At 50.6% G+C, this 9,493-nt stretch overlaps 1 protein-coding gene and 1 long non-coding RNA gene across 2 annotated transcripts; one reads left to right on the top strand and one right to left on the bottom strand.

Moving 5' to 3' along the window:
- The first annotated feature begins 664 nt into the window (after positions 1 to 664).
- Positions 665 to 3,872, top strand: Emc1 (ER membrane protein complex subunit 1). The gene has a single exon (XM_077703372.1). It carries the CDS (start codon positions 782 to 784, stop codon positions 3,590 to 3,592), a length of 2,811 nt encoding a protein of 936 aa, XP_077559498.1. The 5' UTR covers positions 665 to 781; the 3' UTR covers positions 3,593 to 3,872.
- Positions 3,832 to 7,301, bottom strand: LOC144174601 (uncharacterized). The gene is made up of 3 exons (XR_013323496.1): positions 7,082 to 7,301; positions 5,779 to 5,903; positions 3,832 to 3,922 (listed from the first exon to the last, which is right to left on the bottom strand). It is a non-coding gene; the product is annotated as an uncharacterized LOC144174601 (long non-coding RNA).
- Positions 7,302 to 9,493: the final 2,192 nt, after the last annotated feature.

The following is a 9,493-nucleotide window of genomic DNA, read 5'->3' as shown; positions in this document are numbered from 1 at the left end:
GGGTTTGTACATTTTGCAAACCAATCTGCTCTGCAAACCAATCCTTAACGTATGTTTGCCGTACGAACACTTAATTCTGTGGGGTGTGGTTTAGCTTGGAGGTGCTGTAGAACAAGTTAATTAAGCCGTGCGAAGGCACCGCGCAATGGACGCGAAGCTGCACCGAAACAGCGCCAAACAACCGCCGCTAAAGCAGACGACAAAGTCGTAGCGCGGGCGCCGCCGTCGGCGAGCAGGCACTCCCGCGCGGGGAACGCTGGGTAAATTCGCGGCGCCATCTCTAGTGCGCTCCGTGAGTGAAACCCTCCGCCTGCCCCTTTCCCCCCGACACCGCCTTGTTGTACCGTACGCCACGAAAGAACCGTTGGCTGGTAGAGCTAGAAAGCTTTGCTTTAATATTTTAAACCAGCCATGACCCAACCCTCTTGGAGTTAATAATACTGTCAAGCTTTTTTATAGACGGTTCGATTTATACGCCAGGTGTTTATTCATAAAATCATTAAACTTCTATGCATTAAAATTTGAGGAAATAACTCGATTTTCAGTTGACAATATTTTTTAGCCGAATTACGCGAATTTCAGCGCAAAAGTCGCATTCCGTGAAAATGGGCGAAAAGTTATTTACACGGTTCAGTGCTGTGTCATAGTTTTCACGGTCGCCGTCGAAATAGCGCTTGGTGGCCCTTGCCGACGGGGAGTTTCCGGAGTTTCCTGCCCGGCTCACACACGTTGTAATGCGGTGATCGATTTTGTCTGATTACCTGTACTTTCTTTGCCTTGTATGAAAGGCAATACTTACCAAATGTTTTCCGAAGTTCTGTTACCCCTTTTACTAGCCATCTCGACCCTTCCGCTGAGTGAATTCGGCGCACATGCCCTGTACGAAGACCAAGCAGGAAAGTTGGACTGGCGGCAGCGATTCATCGGCAAGCCTGTGTTCGTGCACGTCGATCTCAGCTCGACGAGCCCCAACCAGCGCGTCGTTGTAGCGACTGAGAAGAATGTGCTGGCGTCGTTAAGCACCCGCAACGGAGCCTTAACGTGGAGGCAGGTGCTCGAGCAGGATGGCAGTATGCTCGCGGTGTCGTCCAGCGGTGAGCTCATTACCGTCTCGGGCAGTGCTCCATACGTGCGATCTTGGGACGTCCATACCGGCGTCCTTCAGTGGGAAAAAAGCCTTCCACACAACTCTGCGGACCTGGTTAAGTACGACGTGAATTCTCACGCGGGAGAGCTCACGGCGGTTGAAGTGCATGCGGGCTCGCACGTCATCGTAACCGTCTACAATCTCCGAAACGGTGGAATGAAAACATCGCCCAGGGTTTCGGCCCCGTGGATTACCGTTCGCACCGACTGCCTCCTCGTCGGCCACAAGTATTGGACGTGCCTCGATTCTGAAGTTCCCACGCTTCGAGTAATGGCACTGGGGGAGTCCGCAGCTTTCCGCGATGTCCCGCTCTCGTCTCTCGGCATACAACTTGACGACCCGACATCGGTTCCAGTCCTCGAACGCGTCGAGAGCCCATTGGCCTCACACGAAGACCCGTATGTCGCCTTGCGCATGCCAGGCCGTGGCGGTTACGCCCTGCTGCGCATCACAAAGGCTGGGGTAGAACTCGCAAAAATCTTTCCCAGGGCTACGCAAATCGCAAGCATGGTTAACGACTGCACTTCGCCTACGTGCAGTTCTTTGATAGGATTCGTAGAGCGAGGGGAGACCGGCACCAGTAAAATTAGCCTGTTTGAACTTGGCGGCAACTGGCAGGAGCGAGCTGATTTAGAAGGCCAGTTTGCAATTCCACCAACAACTGCCAATGCTACCAGCATTCACCTGCTGCCCTTCCTGCGTAAAGACCAGTCTCGTAGTTACAAAATCCTCGTGATCGCCGAGGACGACGCTGTGCTGCTTTTCCAGCAGCAAGGTCGTTTGCTGTGGTCGCGGGAAGAAGCCCTGGCATCTGTTATTGGAGCGCAGTTTATCGACTTGCCGCTTTCTGAAACTGACGCCAAGATTGAGCAAGAGTTTGGTGACGGCAACGCCAATGTGCTGGCCATGTTCGTAACCCGCATAACAATGCAGTTGTGCCAGTTGCAGAGCTTGCTGATGGGCTTTGTGGCGAGTCTTGGTGGAACCATAGGTCAGCCGGAGACAGGGGCGGCATCGCGAGATCTGACACGAGACAAGTTCGGCTTCAACAAGGTCATATTGCTCACCACTGCATCCCAAAAGTTGTTTGCCCTTGACAACCGCAACGGGCAGATAGTCTGGAGCCAATACTTCGCAGAATTGCATCCTCTCAACAGCGCAAAGGCTCAAGTACTGCCGATCTTTGTCCAGAGGACAACCGCTCACTACCCCCATCCTCCTCGCTGCACGGTGCTCGGCAAGCACAGCTCCGGCAACGGGTACCTGGTCTCGGTGAATCCCATAACCGGATCCTTATTGGATGAGCAAGAGCTTGGCTACCATGTTCTACAAGCCACAGCTCTTCCTTTCCTAGACGACGAGTACACCAGGGGCATCATTTTCTTAGACAGGAACCTCGGTGTTCACACTTACCCAAGTTCGGCTTCAAAGATTGCCTATGAACATCGCGACACGCAATACCTCTTCACTGCAGACCCCGCCACGGGCGAGCTCAAAGGATACAGCCTCAGGCCTTCCACCGCAAACAAGCTTGCAGTGGAGAATGTCTGGACAGCGTCGGTTCAAAGTGAGGGGCACAACATCACGCACCTCCTGACGCGCAATCCCCTGGAGCACGTGCACTCTCAAGGTCGGGTAATGGGCGACCGCAGTGTTCTGTACAAATACCTGAATCCAAACTTGGTGGCCATCGTGACTGAGGGCACTGACAGCGTACACAAGGTGGCCAGTGTCACTGTGCACTTAGTCGACGTTGTCACCGGCACCTTTGTCTACTCGGGAAGCCACAAGAGGGCGAGAGGCCCCGTCCACATGGTTCACTCTGAGAACTGGATCGTCTACTGCTACCACAACGAGAAGTCGCGCCGCTCTGAAATCTCAGTCATCGAATTGTACGAAGGAGCCACTCAGAGCAACACCTCTGCATTTTCGTCCTTCAACTCTCCCCCCGGGGCCATAGTGGAGCACCAGAGCTATGTGTTTCCAAGCGCGATAGATGCGATGGGTGACACCGTCACCGAGAAGGGAATCACAAGCAAGCACGTGCTGGTAGCCCTTCCGACTGGAGCCATTGTAGAGCTTCCCAAGGCACTTCTCGACCCACGGAGACCTATCACGCCGACAGCTCTACACCGAGAGGAGGGCCTCGTGCCATACATGCCGGAACTTCCCATTAACGCGGAACACATTGTGAACTACAACCAGTCTCTCGCGAGGGTGACTGGCTTTGCAAGCGCCGCTTCAGGACTGGAATCCACTTGCCTAGTGGTAGCCTATGGACTGGACATTTTCTATACGAGAGTGACACCATCCAAAACGTTTGACATCCTCAAGGACGACTTCGATCACGTGCTGATATCGGTTGTGCTTACCATACTTATCCTCGTTTCGTACGTCAGCAAGAGGTTCTCCGCGAGAAAAGCCCTGAGAGCAGCCTGGAAATAACATCACTACTTGGCGGACCACTTAAAACTGCCTGCCGGCTTGGCAGGGACACGGCACGAACAAAATGGACCTGCATCCGTTTCAGTCACCTCCCTGTGCCGCAGGCCTCCATTCTGCACAGCAGTCATTTGCACGTGTGTGTTGTGTTCCACCGAGAGCATTCGCCATCATGGATACTTGTACGGTGAACGTTTCTGTTGTTATGAGGATATGCTGGGACTGGGTGGGCTTAGGTTTGTGTGTGTTATTTCAAGAAAAGTATACTGAATGCGCTCCTGTGGCGACGTCTTTATTTGATCAGCGCCTCATCTTGCCGGGCTTGAGGAGCTTCTGAAAAAGTAAACAGGATGCAGTGTGTAAGAACCACTGATATTTTATTTTTTGCTCTCTATCGAAAGGTCTATCTCATAGCTGAAGGTCTCTTTATAGCAAAAAATGGCTGTTGCCTTTGGAGGGTCCAAAAAGTGTGCAGTAAAAAGCGAGAGTGGCTAGGGAAAGGCTGCATTTTTTAGACCTCATATTTTTTTTTGCTGAAGGATCCCACCGTTAGCTTAACTGTATTTGACCTTGGTAGCAGCCTTGACTTGTCCTTTAATGAAACTGCATTAAAGTAGTTTATACGGGCATGTCAAACGTGTCCATGCCTACTTGTAACTGCAGTTTAAGTTATCAGTAATGTAAAGTTCTTGTTTCTGCCTGGACCCCATCACTTCGACATATCAAATATTGCATCACTTGACAAGTTCTAGCACAAAGTCAGTATGACCACTGGCTTTCTTCCAAACTCGTACATTTTTCGGGAGGCCTACGCTCAGTGTGCATTCAAGAGCAGTTCATACAGGCAGTCATGTACAGGGTCCGAAGTGAGCCTATCATTAAATGTAGAAAGTCGTTTTCAGGGAACAAAGAATCTAATAGTTGCTGTAGTATACCTTTGTTATGAGTTATAATGATGAGTAATTACATGATTAAAATGGACTTTTGCTAGGTACACCAAATAATTTTTCAGCACAATATTGTAGGCTGTCTACATGAGCACCAAATGTTGCAGTTATTGTGGAAATCCCATTTATGTACATTTTTGCCCAATTAAATAGGAACATGCTAATAGGTTGAGCAGCCTTTCAAACATTTAATTTTTCTTTTATTTGCTAGTCCTGGGTGGCCTTGAGCAGCCTGCAGGCAGCAGAAAAACAGCCTTCACCACAATAATACATGTGCAAAAAAAAAAATGCTGCACAGTGTCTCAAGCACCTTGGGAGAGCAAACAGGAAGGCTTATTGTGCATTTGACTATGCGGCCAAAAATTGCGCGCAGTGTAGGTGGAGTCAATATTGGAGCATACTCGCAGGAGCAGTTGTGCGCCTGATATATTGCACTTTTTTTTTTCTGCTTTACCTTGCCAAAGCTCAGCCTTCTTGGAATTCTAATGGTAATCTAGGCATTCTGCATTTGCCTGGGCGCTAGTGCAAGAGCTGCAGGTGTGCCTGTGGTTACATGGTTATTCCATGGCTGCATTAGGTTTGGGCGCACTGCACGAAGTTTAATACATCGGCTTGAGTGCAAGTCTCTGAGCACCAACGTTAGCATAGTCAGTCACCTGACTGCGGTCTTAACGAGTGGGAGAAAGAAGTTGAGTGGAAAAGATGACGGTGGGTCTTCGTTGCGCCAGATGAGCCACTTGGCGCATGCTCAACGCCCCTAGGCATTGCCCAGCAATTGAGATGATTATTCATTTTTCTTGCCCATTTGGCAGTCTTTCGTTCAGGAGGTTCTGCAAACTTTGGAATCGTTACTTTTTCAGGACTGGCACATGTAGGGCTCTCGCACTAGAATGGCCCCTATGCTCACTTAACGTGAAGTTCATCGATCCTACCTAATTCATTATTCAGAGCATAGAAATTACGTCTCCAAGGCGTGGTCCAAATTTCTGGGCACACTCTGCATATAATACCTTCACAGCTTCTCAGGAGCTTTTTACGCAGCAATGTTTGGCAAAATGCACAAATGCGTGTGCACCATTCCATAGTTGCCGAGACCTGTGCTCATTGTACCATGCTTTTGCACTCCAGTTTGAATGGCTAGCAGCTTCCCCCTCACAGCAACCACACTGTGCCCACAAGAACGGAGCGCCCAAAGGACTGTTTAGAAGTGCGTTGCACAGAAGGGCGACATCGTGCACTCACAGGACAGCTTGATGTAAGCAGCGTAGCCCAGGATCACGAGGGCGCCCGCCAGAACGAGCAGAGTCAGGGTGCCAAACGCGTACACAGCTCTGTCGGGGATCACAGGTTCCGCAGCCCACATTGCTCTGCGAAGACGGGCGTCGAATGATACTTTACTACGTGCAATGCTGACACCCACCAGGGGCCACAACGACAACGTAGAAGTGTGGTTCAATAAAAAAGACTGCTCTTTCCCAGTAACGTTGATACCAATTTTATTGCAAATTTCCATCAAGTAATGGAGATATTATGGGGAAAAAAGTGATCCAATACTCTCCCACCACTCTCCAGCAATTTCTCATTCAGTCGCACAACCTTGTTCGTGCGACTGGCGACCTCTGACCTAAGCCACTGCCAAGAAACATCACTTGGCATTGGACCTTTTTCCAGTAGCGCTCTGCACATGCGCTACTCTGGCTCCCGGCTACCGGTCCACCATTATTGGGGAGCAAAATGTAAACAAAACGACACCATATCGGATTAGCCGATTGCCAATGCTGAGCCAGCTAAATGTGATTCATTCACAAGCGCATTGGAGTTCTCACAGCTGTTGCGGATAGGTATAGTTCCCAGTAATGGTATGCTGTAAAATGCCTTCAACCACAGTTTGACATCGATCGAGGTTTGATTCAAGCAGAACAATGCACTGGGCAGTGATGCCTTTAAGCATGCTTCCAAATAACGAAACTGCATGCCGTTTGTAGCCATCGTGGGATTGATGGTGAGACTAGGCCATGTTTCGCACGGTCATTCACCGCGTTGCCTTGAGCCGCCGGAGCGCAAGTGTGGCAGGTGTGACGTCACGCCATGCGATCCGCTGCGGAGTAGCATGCATGAGCTTCAGCGCAAGCGACGGGCTGAATCCAACCATCCAATGAATATAGCTAAACGGCAGGCTTCGAAATGCCAACCAAAGGCACTTCACGGAGAATAAGACCGTCTTCGTCAGCATTCAAGAAACAGATACACATCACCAGATTTACCATTGCAAAACATTTAGAAAACGAAGACAAACGGGCATTCTGCTCGTGATAACTACGATTACAATTAACCTCACACATCTTTTCGTCATCGTGGCTGTACTCTTAAAATGCACCTGACGCTCGTTGACAATTAGTTTGGCGCATTGCAATTTGTATGATCTCATTCCCAGACTAGACAGCACTCCACGTACATCTTGTAAGGCAGAGAAGATTGGGGGTACTAGGGGCTGTTTGGTTCAACCTCGGCCGCGTCTCGAATGACGAGGATGTGCACTCCTCACCTGCGGTAGAACGACGGGGGCGCGCCTTCCGTGAGGCGGGCCGTCGAGCTCTCGTACATGGCGGCGTGTAGGGCGGCGCTCCTCCCCGGGAAACTGCGCCAGGCGAGCGGGCCGAGTGTTCCGCCGGCCGATGTGGTCCGAACCGGTGCCCTGTGCCCTGGTTGGAACGTAGGAAAACGCTGCACCAGCTCGGCAGTGGCCCAACCCTCGTCTTCGTCGTCTCCCCTGGTCTCCCGAGCAGCGGCGAATCACCACGCACGTGCTGCCATGGGCCGCAGAGTTTGTGATGATGATCATTATTCTTATGTTGGTGATGGCGTATGATGATCCATAAAATTGCGCAGGTTTAGTACAGCCTTTGGCGTTAAGTCGAGGACAGCCACATCCGTCTACACAAGCAAGAACATTGCGGTCCTTCCACCTGTTTCAACCATTTCAATTGCCTATTTGCCTAACCAATTGCCTCACTTCAATTGACTATTTCATGGGAAATTATGAAATGCGAACACGAACACATGAACCTGAACACGCAAAATTGAATAATATTGTTTGTGGACGTTCAATATTGGCGCGCTATTGGTATATTTCGAAAGCCGCATTTCGCAACTTTGTTACCGTGATTAAGCCACGTGTCAGTGTAACTTGCCCGGAAAGAAATCGCGCTATTTGTGTGTTCTGGTTTTCGTGATCGCGTTTCATTTGTGCACGACTGTACGTGGCACCTGAGACTGCACCGCAGCCACCGCACACCACAACGTCCGATGATAACGAGATGTCGCGTCTACGCCATTGGCAATCCTCGGGGAATCCGCTGCCAAATCGCCCGCAACTCTCGCCAGGCGCCCGGGGCGGCGGTATTGCAGGCCCCTCACAATAACGTTCGACAGCGTGTATCGTTTCAACTATAAATTATTTCAAACTCGCTCACTTTTCGCCCTCCACGGGTAACATGACCGGTAATGATGATGATAGTTTTACGTACATGACAAGCAGCCGCACGTCCCTGCAGCAGCCAGCGCCTAAAAATAAGTCAAATCCCCTTTCTCAAGCGAACGAAGCTTTCTTCCACGCAACCTGAGTCAAAGTCAAACGTCGGATTCATGACGCGACCATGGCCTCCGCAATCACCCCGCGTGCGTTTTGCTCAAAACGCGCGCGGGGGAATCTCGGGTGGTGGTAACACGTATTTATTTTATGTACAAGGGATACAAAGACGCCATGTTACGCTTTAGCGAATTTTGGTGTCTAGGGGAGAGGGATTAGGTAATGGGAGTTGGGGGAAAAGTAGGATACATCCAATGGTACATCCAATTGGGTGTGGAATTAAAGGAAATGGTGAAGACCAGAGTCCTCGACGAAGTTTCGTAGAGCGACGAGCAGGCGCTGTTCTTCGCTTTGATTGGAACTGCCTGGATAAAGCCAATCATTAAGGCTCGGTGGGGTTGCCAATCCTACGGTTTTGAAGGCTTGTTCGCGACTGTCGGCAAAACGAGGACAGTCCCACAGGATGTGTGCAATGTCATTATTGGCTGAGCACCGCGAACACTCGGGGTCATCTAGGCTGCCGAATCTTATGGCGCGAAAGTGTGGGGTTCTTGCCGATCCAGTTCTAGTCCTGTGAACGATCGTGTGCCATTTCCTGGGCCAGCGCTGAGGTATGACTGGACGCTTCACTCCTAGAGACGCTCGTAGTTGCAACTTCTTTTCCACCTTGCGGCGGGTGTAAAATTCCGAGCTCGAAGTAGGTGAAGGTTCCTCCGCTGTGTTTTCACAGTTCTCATCCGTCTGTTCATCCTGAGATGCAGGTGATGGCACTATGACAAAAGGAAGCTCAAGAGAATGTCCATGCTCAGAAGAGACGGGGTAAGCCCGCGTGATGCCGCTTTTCCCAATTGATGTGTCCCTTGCGGCTTGTTGCGCAAGTGAGTGAGCCTTGCCATTGCCTGAGAGGCCATGACGCGACGGACCGAGCTTCGATTGCGACCACGGGGAGCGCTTTAGTTTCTTGAGGCGAAACCCGTTGTGTAAGTTGGCTTTTCTGCAGCGCATTTTGAGCGACGGATGACGCTATCAGTGCGGCATAGAAAGCTTCGCTTTAACAGGACTGCGTACTTAAAACGCAGGGCTGCCCGGAAACGGTGCACGCGTACGCGGCGAAACTGAATTCATGATCTGACGAACATACAAAGGGTGCAACGGCACCAGCGTATCCCGACGCGTTCCTGTGCATCTGCCACGCCACCCTTTCCGGCGACACCCATTTCATTCCTCCATTTTCACTCGAGCTTCAATGGAAGTTGCCGTAATAAACAAGCCGCACTCTTGGTTATCCAGACAGGGGAGACAAAACTAAGATATTTTAATAAGCAGTACAAGCAACCAGTTAGCCTCTCCACCGATCCTGACAGTGAA

The sequence above is a fragment of the Haemaphysalis longicornis genome, unplaced genomic scaffold (assembly GCF_048455015.1).
Source record: "Haemaphysalis longicornis isolate Haplotype H1 unplaced genomic scaffold, Haemaphysalis longicornis Haplotype H1 scaffold_3, whole genome shotgun sequence".
NCBI lineage: Eukaryota > Metazoa > Arthropoda > Arachnida > Ixodida > Ixodidae > Haemaphysalis > Haemaphysalis longicornis.
Note: the sequence above shows the minus strand (reverse complement) of the source record. Positions and strands in the feature narration are given on the sequence as shown.